Raw genomic sequence first — 13952 nt, 5'->3', positions numbered from 1 at the left:
AATTGGGCTCCTGCTTACCCTTCAGCCATTTTTCAAATGAAATTAGGTTTGGGCTAGCAGCTGGTCTCAGGAGGAAAATAAGAGACTTGTGGAGGAAGGCCAAGACGTAGTAATACAGACCCACTGGTCCCCAGGAACATAAGAAAGCCTAGTTAAGATCAGCACAGTTATGAACATTCACCTAGCACCAATGTTTGCACCAGTGTATAATTGTGTCTATGACAGATACAACTGTATTAGGCATAATTCCTGATAACGTGGATGATCTGCTGCACAGCTGGGAAAGACTAATAATTCTGAGTGACAGGATCAGAATTCAAAATATCTCAAGTGTGAGTAGAAGCTAACCAGGCAAATAAGGGATGAATGTTTCCCTTGAGTGAAGTAGACACATGGCAGAAACCATCATATCGAGGCTCGCTGCCAGGATGGATTAAAATACTTTCACAAAAATTAAAGGGAAGAATGGCACTGCAATGAGCTTTAGATAAGTTAGAAATGAAACCATGCAGTGTTCTGCAGGACATGTTAGCATTTGGCATTTATCTGAAGAATAGAAAGGAGTAAATGGGTCTGGTCTTAGTCTAGACTAAGATCAAGATCAATTCAGAGTAATCATATATTGAACTGTATATTGAATTGAACATTTTATATTTTATATTAAATTAGAAAGCTGATGTAGGACTATTGGTTAGAAATGAAAGGGAGGTAGGACACATTGATTCAACTGGAGACAGTGTGGTGCTTAGATACAAAAATATTTTAGAACCAGACTGAAATTTCTGGTATCACTTTCATTAGTTCTGTGATGATAAATAAGTCATTTAACATCTCCAAGCTTCCGTTTCTTAATTGTAAAACAATAATAATAATAGCATCCCTCTGACACAAGGTTTTTAAATATAAGTATAAATACATGTAATAGGGATTTAATGATATCATTTTGCCGTGGTTCTGCCCCTAAAATCATAAAGGTGAAGACAATATATACCATTTTCTCAGATTTAGAGAAATGCCAGTCAGTGCTCCCCTCCCCAAGCCAAGTAAGCAGGGCATAAAAAAAAACCAACTTTAGCAATTTTAAGTGACTATAAGAAGGGGAGACTCATTGCCATCCAGTTTGCTTGTTGAGAAACAGAAATCCATAACTCCAATTTGCTGTTTCGATCAAAGAAGAATGCTATGACATCATGGTAAAGCTGATGTGTGACCCTGGCTTTTCTTCTGCGGGAATTTGAAGAAGGCTGGCTGGAGCAGCCTGCAATAGATGTTTGCAAAGAGAAGGCGCTGCTAGTGCATCCAGTAAGAATGTTTTTCTCCCCAATAACGTGGACGCAGAGCCAGAACAGTAAGAGACTGTGAGGCAAGGAACAGACAGCAAGTGAGAGGAACTATGGAAAGTCGGAGGACATCCTCCTCCTCTAGGGACCTTGCAGACAAAAGGGCTTCATCAAGGGTCTTTGGAAGAACTTAGATAACTCACTTGAGAACTGATGCCTGGGCAATTTGTCTCACAGGAGGCATTAATATCCTCACATTTTGGTAGCAATCATGCCCCTTCTTTTCTTTCTTTCTTTTCTTTTTTTTTTTTTTTTTCTAATTTGTGTTTCTTTCATTGAAAAAGTTAAACATTTTTTCATACATTTATTGGCCATTTGCATTCCATCCAATATATCTTGCCAAATCTTATGCTTTGCCTATTGTTTCTATTTTTCTTAATGCTTTATTAAGTCGCATTGTATAAGTACACTACATTTTTGTTTATAATGCAGTATTGAAAATATTTTCAGTCTAAATTTGTATTTCTTTCTTTTTTTGTGCATTTTTCAACACAGAAATTTATAATTTTGTTAGTGAAAACGACCCAACTCTTTTCTTAAATGGCTCAAAGATTTTTCCTGTTTTTAAAGAAAAGCTAAATATAATCAAAATTTTTCTTCTATCATTTTATATTCTGATTTTAACATTTTGACATTTCAATATTCTAATATTTTATATATACATAGTGTGAAGTTGTGGTTTCATTTTCTTTTTTTAATTATTATTATACTTTAAGTTCTAGGACTTCATGACTAAGACACTAAAAAGCAATGGCAACAAAAGCCAAAATAGACAAATGGGATCTAATTAAACTAAAGAGCTTCTACAAAGCAAAAGAAACTACCATCAGAGTGAACAGGCAACCTATAGAATGGGAGAAAATTTTTGCAATCTACCCATCTTATAAAGGGCTAATATCCAGCATCTACAAAGAACTCAAACAAATTTACAAGAAAAAAATCAACCCCTTCAAAAAGTGGGCAGGCCGGGCGCGGTGGCTCAAGCCTGTAATCCCAGCACTTTGGGAGGCCGAGACGGGTGAATCACGAGGTCAGGAGATCGAGACCATCCTGGCTAACACGGTGAAACCCCGTCTCTACTAAAAAAAATACAAAAAACTAGCCGGGTGAGGTGGCAGGCGCCTGTAGTCCCAGCTACTCCGGAGGCTGAGGCAGGAGAATGGCGTGAACCCGGGAGACGGAGCTTGCAGTGAGCCGAGATCCGGCCACTGCACTCCAGCCTGGGCGACAGAGCGAGACTCCGTCTCAAAAAAAAAAAAAAAAAAAAACAAAAAGTGGGCAAAGGATATGAACAGATGCTTCCCAAAAGAAGACATTTATTTCCCTTCTTTTCTACCTCTCCACCCAGACCAATCCTGAAGAATCATGATACAGACTTTGGCAGAGGAGGACGGGCAAATATCTGACCATACTTGTTTCACACTGTAGCTACCTCATAGGCTAGGCATCCGGTTGTGGAAAACACTTTGAAATGAATATGGGATTCACTTTTCGGTTGAATTAGAATTTTTGGGCTGGAAAGTCAGTGTTAATTACCGGCATTGTTGTTGCAACAAGATTCAGCTGGAGAGCTATATAGTATCTGTCTAACCAACCCTGAAGGCATGAGAGAGGGAGGTTTTATGGAGCATGGATGACAGAAATAATGGGAGGGAAAAAAGTGTTTCAAATAAGCACATTATTAAATTAAAACTATTCAATATACCAGCTTTACAAAGAAGTAATAAAATAGTTGGTAAAGCACTTCAGACAGTGTATGTCACATGGTAAGGGCTTAATAAATGTTAGCTACTTTTATAATTGTTGTTCCTCAAAAGAAAAAATATGAAATTTCCATATGATCCAAAACAGAAAGGGCTGTATTGATCAGTAATGATGGAAAATTACAAAGGGAAAGATTAAAGAGCCATGTGTCAGGCATCACATAATAAGCGTTGTGAATTTGAACAGAAGATTCTTTCATAATTCCTTTAATTTTAGGATTCTATTATTGTAAGTATGAATTATTTTTCCATTGTAGGGAAAATCTGGTTTTTCTTTCAAGTTAAATAAACAATACAACTCTTCTTACATTTTTTAATTTAAAGAAACGTAGACTATTCCTTTTTATCCTCTAAGAGCATCCACTATTAAATCAATATCATTCATCCTTTTGGCTTGGAGTATTAGCTGCCTTTATCAAATGCAAATCATAAAACCTTGCCTGTCAATATTCATTCTTTGATGGCTCTTTCTTTATCTTTGAAAATGATACTGACATGAATTGAGTGAAACATCACTACAGTACAGCTAAAACTGACTGGCAAGGGACTGAGTTTTTATATAACTAACTTACTTTCCTTTGTACTAACTCATTTTGAGCTCCTGCATAAAGGATATTTCAACAACACAAAACAGATCAGAGAGTAAGCAAAGTATTTCACTTTCTTAAGCAACTGTCACTTTCAGAAATGAAAAATATTGTGAGTGTCTTGACTCAGAGAACAAAGCATTTCATTGTCAAGTCGAGAAAGAGTAGTTCCATACTCACATCTTGATTGGTCATCTCCCAGTAGGGTCTCTCTCCATAAGACACAACTTCCCACATTACTATTCCATAACTCCAGACATCACTGGCAGAAGTAAACTTTCGGAAAGCTATTGCTTCTGGGGCAGTCCATCTGATTGGAATTTTTCCTCCCTAAAATTGAAAACGATTTTAAAAACTTCCTACATACTTCAAATGTATCTAGGGACAGTGTTGCCTCACTGAAAAGATCTAGACAGAGATGTAGCATTTTTAAGTGAATCTGTTTGACAGCACACAGTCTCTTTTCACATCTCTCAGCCCATAAGCAGTTGTAGACTAACTACTAATTGGCTGTCTGGAAGGTTTCTAGTTTAAATTCTGTGTGACTACTGAATTACATACAGAAACCACATCTCAATTACAGTCCTCAGTATGGCAGCTCTAAGTAAGGGAAAGCAGGCAGTCAAACAAACCAATAAGGTATACTCTCATGACTTCCTAACAGAGAGTAAAGGACTCAAATTCCCTGAGTGCTTTGTTTCTTTAATACAGAAATTGTAAGTGGAAATTACAGGCTCATTAATGTGACCTTGAGCTGTTTAGCAGTTAATAAGACAAGCATGAACACTGGAGATATATATATAGTTTATATATATATATATATTATTTGTTTGTTTTGTTTTTCAGATAGGGTCTCGCTCTGTCTCCTAGGCTGGAGTGCAGTGGTGAGATCTCCACTCACCGCAAGCCCCACCTCCCAGATTCAAGTGATTCTCATACCTCAGCCTCCCGAGTAGCTGGGACTACAGGCGTCCACTATCATGCCTGGCTAATTTTTGTATTTTTAATAGAGACAGGGTTTCGCCACGTTGGCTAGGCTACTCTCGAACTCCTGACCTCAAGCGATTCACCCACCTCAGCCTCCCAAAGTGCTGGGATTACAGGCGTGAGCTAGTTGGCCCAGCCTAACATTGGATATATTGAAACAAAGTTACACTTTCCCTTGATGTTGTGTTATTTCTTTCAGACTTGCTTTTCTCTTTTTCTCCCTTGTCTTATTTTTGTTTTTCTTTGGTTCAACTATTAAGAGGAGGGTGCCTTGTTTGACTCAACCAAATTAAAAATTATTGAAATTGGATTGGGGGAAAATCTTACCACATTATCAATTTTTTTTCTTTTTTTTGCATAAAAGTTGGTTTGGTAGACTTTCCCTTAGTTCATACAATAAGCACTTTTACATCATGCCTCTTTCAGGGTGAAATTATTATTCTCTTAACTTTTTTTTTTTTTTGAAACGGAGTCTCATTCTGTCGCCCAGGCTGGAGTGCTGTGACATGATCTCAGCTCACTGCAAGCTCTGCCTCCCGGGTTCATGCCATTCTCCTGCCTCAGCCTCCCAAGTAGCTGAGACTACAGGTGCCCGCCATCACGACCGGCTAATTTTTTTTTTTTTTTTTTTTGGTATTTTTAGTAGAGATGGGGGTTTCACCATGTTAGCCAGGATGGTCTCGATCTCCTGACCTCGTGATCCGCCCACCTCAGCCTCCGAAAGTGCTGGAATTACAGGCGTGAGTCACTGTGCCTGGCCCCATACATTTCATCTACCATCAAATATGTATTGAAAGAGAAATAGGTGAAAATTTTAAATATTTTATTGTAAAAAGACTAAGATATGCCTTCCCATTTTGCAGGAAGGGAAAGATTTAATTTACACTGCAAAGGAAAAAAATAGGGCTTAAATTGATGTTTATGAACCAAAGTTTCAATATATATATATAAGGAAATAACAGTTTGGGATCATACTAAAAATTATTTTGGGAATTGAAGTTAGGTTTGAATTATTTGCTCTTTAGATACATGGTAACATCATTTGAAGAAGACTTACCTGAAACTTATTCTCATTCATTAAATATTCATAGGCAAGATAGCATTATGAGTCCTAGCTATGCATAGATATTCTATAATGTCTTATTAATATTCTTTCATAATTGTCATTTGTTGATTATATTAAACCTTAGCCCATACTTTTTCTCCTGGTACTCTGATCATCCTTGGTGTCATCAATAAATCTGAAGTTCCTTATCTTCTCATGTCTCGGTATATAGATTTTCCACAGGTTGCCACTATACCCCATTTCAGAGGAATAAGCCTTGAAGGTTTCAGGTTCTCTGTCTCTCACTGTACTCTGTAGCATAACACACTAACACAAATCTTGAAAAATCTACTTTTTGCACTTAACTAAGACAACAACCAATCCCACTGGCAATGGATATTTGTATAACCTCAATCTTGCTCAGGCCAAATTTATTAAAGGTAACTCTGTTCCCAAGAGAATTCTTAATCAAGCTTTCATATAATACAAATAATGACAATGATAGGTCTGGAAGAGGAAAGATATCCCCCCAAACACTTTATTGATTAAGCTGACCACTGGAAGTCTTTGTTTGCTTTGACAAGTTATTTTTGCCCTTCAGCAAAGTACAAATCCCCATGAATCACAAAGCAAAAAGGTTTTTATAAAACCCTTATAATCTGAAAAGAACTTACCGTTAGACTGTCAGTGGATGTAATTTTTTAAAAGTTGAATTAAATAAGAAAACATGTATATTACTTTGAGAATGAGAGATATCAAGTTGTATAGAGCAAAGGAAACAATGACAAATCTCTATCTTCACAAGGGTCTTAGACATTGAGGATAACCAACTTGATGACACTGAACATATTTATAATTAAGCAAATACTGTTTATCATAAGGAATTCAAAATCAAGAAGTATGACATTATAGATCACCCATAAGATTCTGTTGTAGCAATATCTACAGTTTTTCACAGAAAAAAAAAATGTAAATTATATACCATATCAATACAGCAAGCAATTACTTTGATAGAAAAGAGGGTTGACTTATATGAAATATGACAATATGAGTTAGTGATCAATTTTCCATAGTGTAGACTTAACAGTTTTTAACTAGATATTACAATACCTCCAGGAAATCAAAACTTTTTGAAGGAATAGCTCTTTTTTCCCCACAATGTAGATCCTTAAAAGGTGGGAACTAGATATTTATTTTATAAGTAAGGACAGTATAATGCAGAGACCTTAAAATACCCAATAATACTATACATGTTTACATATTCATATATATGTATGTATACACAGACATACACACACTATATATGTAAAACCTTTAATGTAGGAGATTCTGTATTTAACTCTTTACTTTTAAATTTAAGATGATTATTCTTACATACTGTATCCATTTTGAAGTAAGATTTCTTATTTTTAGTATCTTCAGAAAAAATGAATTATTGAGACTCAGATATTCTAAAGTTAATATTTAAATTGGCTGATATATAAAAGGAAGAATCTTTTGACTTTTGATTTTCTCTCTCCCTCTCCCTCTCTCTCTCTGTTGCAGGAATGTCCTTTTAGATATTTCTTTTAGAATGTTTAAAAATTAAGTGGCTCTGGTCTACTGTTTCAGAAATGCACTCTATTAGATCTTACCCTCGTCGTGTAGGCTGCCTCGGGATCATCTTCCAGTACCCGAGAAAGTCCAAAGTCAGACACTTTGCACACAAGGTTACTGTTGATTAAGATGTTTCTAGCAGCAAGGTCTCTATGCACATAACCCATGTCAGAAAGGTACTTCATTCCTGCAGCAATACCTCTCAGCATGCCAACAAGCTGAATCACAGTGAACTGCCCATCGTTTTTCTGTAAAGACAATGTAGAAATATTAGTCTAACAACACCAATCACTTGGGGAAAATATGAGAGGTCTGTATTCAATCCCCCAAACTGATACTATCAATCACTAAAATTCATATGCAATTTCTATCTGAAGGAGAGTGGAAAATGGTAGGAAGTATATGGTTAACTTGGTAATGTTTATTTTTCCTCTGCTTGGATAAAGCAGATAAAGGTTTTGAAAACCCTGGCCAAAAATCTTATGTAGTTGCCTTTTTCTGCATCATAACTCCTTTATTCTCAGTCATCTGAAGGGTTTGTTCACACTCCAACCTAGTATCTACCTTGGGTCAACACTGTACTATTTTGAGGTGATTTAAAAGAAGCTAGCTGGATAGATATATTAAGGTAAAGAATAAACGGACAGAGGAGATAAGGGAGTTTCTGCAACAGCAGATGGGAGACAAGTGACTGAGCAGTGATCAAGATAATATTAGCAATTTTTGGAAGTTTGTCATCTTTGTCAAGGGCACTGAAATTATTTCAGTTACATAAACTCAGAAGACTCAACGGATGGCTATTTTAAAATAAAGGAATGATGTGACTCTAAGAGACCGGAGTACTTAACGGTATGGTTAGAAAATTTGATAAAATAATTTGGCAGGGTCTGCCAATAGGAAGAAAAATTTGGCTTTTTAGTGGATCATTATCAAATTCATGGCATAGGTTCCTCTTACAATTGTTATCAATGCCATTGTGCTATCACTTTTTCCTACCAATGGTAATGAGCACTATATTAATATTACAAACTGCCAACCTATATGTTTAATCAGGCCTGCAAATATGTTACATTTTCTAACACAAGCTATTTACTAATAAAGTGGGTTGCCAATATTTAAAATGTAGAGATTTGCACACAAAAGAAAAAAACCCTCCCCTGAAACGCTGCTGATCTGATTATATTAGCTATTGTCAATTACCACATGACCTCTGCTGGTGCAAGTAGTGACTGGTCTTCAGGTGGATTAGGAGCACTTATAGGCTCCAACTTGACCCCTCTATTAATGACTTGCTTGGGCTATTTACACGGTTTCTCACTCTACCTGATAAACTATGAGAAAATTGAACACTTGTAAGACCTTATTTTTTGCTTTTTTCCCTTTTTACATTTCTTTTTTAAAATTTTTCTTTTCCTCCCTTATTGTATTTCACTTCACTGCATTTTTTTTTTTTCACAAATTAAAACATACTTAAATAACACTTTAGGAGCATATAATTTGGATTTGTGTGAGTTTTCTGAAACAAATCAATGTTCATTTTGGAGTATAATTATTGTGGCTCCATACATCTCTATTCTATTAAAAACTCAAGCTTTAAAGTGGCCCAATTTCAACTTGAACATCACAGCCAATATATAAATAACACCTTGAATAACTAAATTATTCCAAATCCTACCTTTAAAAATGTATCTAAAGAGCCATTCTCCATATACTCTGTCACTATCATCACTGGTTTACCTGAAAAGAAAACAGAGTGATATAACCTGCTGCTCTTCGATTTTGCATTCTTATCTGGCAAAAGCTTACCCAGAAGTTTTTATGAGTGTCCAAATTTTGTATATATATACAAATATATAATGTATATATATAATGTGTGTGTGTGTGTGTGTATATATATATATATTTATTTAAAATGTCTTCTTTAAGAAATAAGCTAATTCCTGATATGATGATATCTAAGTGCTATGGGTGAGCCAGTGAGAAAAATGTATCATGAGGTTAATAACAGATTGACATTTAAGATTCACACACACACACACACACACACACACCCTTGCCAATATCATCACTAATTTATGTAGGAAATGTGTTTAAGAATAATTCTATGAGTTTTAGGATAAATTTTATTTTAATAGAAGTAATGACATAATGCATCCAATAATATTCAGTGAAACACTTGGAACATATTCATCTTTCTAACTCTCACAATTCTAAATAAAAACTCCATCCTATCTAACTGCCCTGTTTATGATCCCTTTAATGTATATTGTATTTTCCTTCCTTTACCCCTATGTTTCTGTAACTCCTTTCCTTAGGGCTACCTGCCCTTCCTCTCTCTGCCACACACTTAAAATCTTGATTAACCCCACTTTTCATTTTTTAAAGCCCCGTTCTAATTGTTATGTGAAAGATTTCCTTAGCAGTCATTAATTATGATGAAAAGTGTTCTTCTCCTTTCGTATCTGGCATTGGCATGTAGCCTAGAGGTTAGTTGGACAGACTCTAGAGCCATACTTCTAGAATTTTCATCACAGAGCAATCACTCACTATTATGTGCTCCCAGGCAAGTCAATTCTTATCTCAGTGCCTCAGTTTTCTCATCTATAAAATGAGGATAGCAATGGCGCCTACCTCATAGGGTTGTTGTGAGTATCCACTAAGTCACATGGTTATCCAAGGCACTTAAAATAGTTCCTATTACTCAGAATTTGCTATGCAAGGATTTAACATTTTAAAAATAAATTTTATCAACTTCGTATCTGTGTGTTAGCTTCCTTGCTAGATGTAAGTTGACCAAGAGAATAGATCACCTTATTCCATATAAAATTGTGACATTTCATACATAGTACATCTGTAATACAAGATGAAAATTGCAAGATAAAAAATTCTCGCTATACAAGAAAATATCTAGAAAACAGTTGCTAGTTTTATCATTCCACATTTTCACTATATTTTAAGACATGCCCCTTCACTCTTTAATAGAAACACATGACATAAAACTTGTTTTAATTTAAAATATTTTGAGTTAAGAAAAAGGAGACCTATGACAATAAAATTACCATAATGTCCATTAATTAACTTTTTAATTTATGAAGAGGAACAAATACTATACAATTGTGAAATGCATTATAATTAATTTAATGACATTCTTCAGAGGAGCGTCCATATTTTACTGGATAGTTGATTGACTCAGGTCATAGAATGACAACTTGCATGTTTACACATATCATATTATCCAGAAGTATAAAGACAGATGTAGAATATATGACTATTACATATGAAAAGGAAATAAGTGGAAAGAAAAAAGAATTTTTTATTCCCAGATCACTTAAAACTCACTGTGTATAATAATAATGTTGGACACGTGAGTCTAATTCTCACTTAATTATCTTCTCATAAAATACTCTAGAGACAGTATTTCTTTAAATGGAATGTGGTAAGTGTATTGCAAACGCAACCACATTTCCTCGTCCTCTAAAGTTTATAAAAGTTGTGAAAAATATTTGTCTACAATATTTTATTTGACACAGGTTTGGAGATGCCTATGTTAGGTGAGAGATCACATATGCAGAGAGTGTGCATTTTGGATGTAATTTAATCTGCACCTTGAAGAGTGAAGGACTCACTGGTGTAATAAAAGGTGACCAGAGTTCCAGGAAGAGAGGTGGCACATGTCTATGCATATTGCCAAGAAAGATCCCATCAAGTTCAAATATGGTCAGATCTTGGAATTTTTTCTTTTCTTAAATCATAAAGTCACAGGAGATGAGGTGTCAAATACCGACCTTAAAACTAGATAGAAATGAAATTTCTTAGTAGAAACATAATTCTTTAGATTGTATTTGTAAATGGCTTGAGAACACAACAGGAAAAAAAATGATAATGAGATTTTTATCATTAGTATAATTTTAATCTACATTCATGAATAGAAAATGCTTGCAACTTAAACTTTATTTTAATTATATTGTCAGACTCTTTCTGAAGGACCTCAGGCAAACTCTAAAATAGACACAATTCTGCTTTGGGCTCTTTTTATCCCATTCTCACATCTCAGAGCCCATTTCAACCTTTTATATTCATCTGAAGTCCTTTTCTTTCAAGGAAACAAAAGTAATATACCTCTCCCAGGAGTGATAGCCCCATTGTTTGAGCACGGCTACCTATATGTCAGAATTTGTACCAGCGATAATGCTGAAATATCCTGGATCACCCTGTGATATTAGGCATTATCCCATCATTTGCCCAGTTTCAGGAATTTGAAAGTACTCAGCGAAGAAACTGTTACTCGTATAAAGGGGACACATGGGAGACTCCGGCATCAGTTATTACCCACAGTATAGAAAGATTTCAATCAATTTACAATGAATAGAGCCAAAACAGTATGTACCTGACGAAGATCAGCCCTAATCTAACTAAAAGGAGGCCTAGATTTTCTGGAATCAGCCTGTAATTCCAGAAATCCTCCCTGTGTGCCTCTTTTACTTGGATTCTGCCTGATCTCGCCCCTCATTTACAGAAATCTATTGAGAGGGTTGTCACATTATAATGAATGGAAAGACCTGAATTCCAGCAGACATCTAGAGAATGTAGTCTCAGCTTTTCCTGCATGGCACCTCTCAGCTCATATCACATGAACAGACGCTGTGTTCCACTAATCTATGTTATCATTATCTACTTTACCCCATGTCCTTTATGTTTGCAGGGCTTTTCCTGTATTTCTACTTAACAGCACTTTCAGTTTCTTTCTTCTTTCCTTTCTAGAATTTCTTCTTTCTGCCTATCTTTTTATATTTTAGGCTCTCTTTTTAGAGTTGTGGGTCAGTGGTAAATACAGCCACTGCTCACCCAAGATCTAGAGAGTAGGATTTGGATGGAATTTTCATAAAAAATTCTCTCTTTCTAGGGAAAATCTGCATCTTAAATTCAAACCAAATTCACTGAATTTAGAAGACAGAATTTATACTCTAAAGAGAATGCACTGATCAGACAACGTGTTCGCACTGTATAATATACATTTGGGGGAAGAAAAAGAGATAGGCACCTGGTATTCATCCTGTAAGATTTTTCAGCTAGTGTCACCTAATTTTAAAAGGCAGATTAATTATTTATGACAGTGTAGGTTGTGATGTGAAAAACAAAAACATTATTTGAGAAAGATGATAAGGACCTAAAACACCTCTCATATTTCACATGATGGGGGGAAAGCAATTAAAATGAATGTTTGCAAACAAGTATGATCTTTTGTTGACAGGAATAAGACACTTCAGGACCCATTCGATTATTTTTCATGCTTGAGTCATTTTAATGCTAATTATATTTAATTTGGCTTATGTTTTGTCTCAGTTCCTGCTAGCCTGCAAAAATGACATAGCAATAATTAACATGGCTTACTCTAACCCTTGTAAATTCAATAAAAGTGTATAAATCATTTTCCATTATCCAGCTTGAAGTACAGACAAAGAGTAGATCTGCCAATAATTTTGAAAGCATATTATCAAAAATCCATATAAAAAGAGCTCATAAAGCATGTCAAAACATGATTTTAATCACAGAGGAGAGTTTTTATATTACTTTCTATTATTTACTGAAGGCCCAGCCTAGGGAGAGTACATGAAGTAACAGAAATACATTATTTGAGAAATTTATCTTTATTATTGATAACTATAAAAGAGCTCAAATTTATTGAGCATCTACTCTTTATAAGGCAATGTTATTGATATTAAAATTCTATAACTGTGATATTATAATAGACTTTTTCAGTGAAGGCAAGTAAGGCTCAGAAGGGTTCAATATATTACTTGGGTTGCCTAGAGCAAGTTATATAAGAAGTAAAGTTGAGAATCAAATTTATATCTATCTGAATATTAAGGTTGTTTTCCTTTCTCCCATACTGTGATGCCTGCCAATTCAAAATATTTACTTTGATTTCATTTTAAAAACTCACAAATATTCATTTTTTGTGTGTTAATACAAACTTGGGAATCACCAATACGGCATAACTAATTATTCAACCATTGATGGCAGATGTAATTCAGGAATTCACCTTCAATAGATTTTCTATTTTTATATATGCTCATTATCCACATATGATCCAAGCAGTGTATTGTGAACAATCTTGGATTACATTCACAAGAGATACTTAAAGTAGTTAAACCCACAGAAGCAGAAAGTAGAAAGGTAGTTTCCAGGAGCTGTGGGGACAGGGAAGTGGAGGGTTGCTGTTCAATATGTACAAAATTACAGTATGCAAGATGAAAAAGTACTAAAGATCTGCTGTACAACAGTGTGTGTAAGGGTAATAATACTGTATTGTACACTTGAAAAAATTTAAGGGTGTATAGCTCAAGATGTGTGTGTATGCTTTTTTCTACAATTACAAAAAAAATAGGTTTTTTTTTTTTTTTACTTATTATGTAACTTTTTGGTGCTAACGTCCATTACAAATCTCCAAAAGAGAAGAGAATATACCCTTCCTGATAATACAATCCTTTGCCATAAGATATCTCAAAGTTAGGTGAAAAAAATTTGGGGAATGTTGATCTAGTCCTTGTTTCTCAGAGTATGGCATCTGACAAGCATCATAGACATGGCCTGGGAACTTATTAGAAATGTAAAATACCATTCCCCAATCAGA

General features: G+C 35.0%; 1 protein-coding gene across 4 annotated transcripts in view; it reads right to left on the bottom strand.

Moving 5' to 3' along the window:
* EPHA5 (EPH receptor A5) overlaps positions 1–13952 on the bottom strand; it is a 351284-nt gene that overhangs the window by 24253 nt on the left and 313079 nt on the right. For all 4 annotated transcript variants that reach the window (XM_023232142.1, XM_023232144.1, XM_023232143.1 and 1 more), the window contains 3 exons: positions 8994–9055; positions 7357–7566; positions 3871–4020 (listed from right to left, as the gene is read on the bottom strand). In XM_023232142.1, the coding sequence (XP_023087910.1) occupies positions 3871–4020; positions 7357–7566; positions 8994–9055 (422 nt within the window). The remainder of the gene's footprint in view (positions 1–3870; positions 4021–7356; positions 7567–8993; positions 9056–13952) is intronic.

Source organism: Piliocolobus tephrosceles, chromosome 3, assembly GCF_002776525.5.
Source record: "Piliocolobus tephrosceles isolate RC106 chromosome 3, ASM277652v3, whole genome shotgun sequence".
NCBI lineage: Eukaryota > Metazoa > Chordata > Mammalia > Primates > Cercopithecidae > Piliocolobus > Piliocolobus tephrosceles.
The sequence above is the reverse complement of the archived record's forward strand: the minus strand, read 5'-3'. Positions and strand labels throughout refer to the sequence as shown.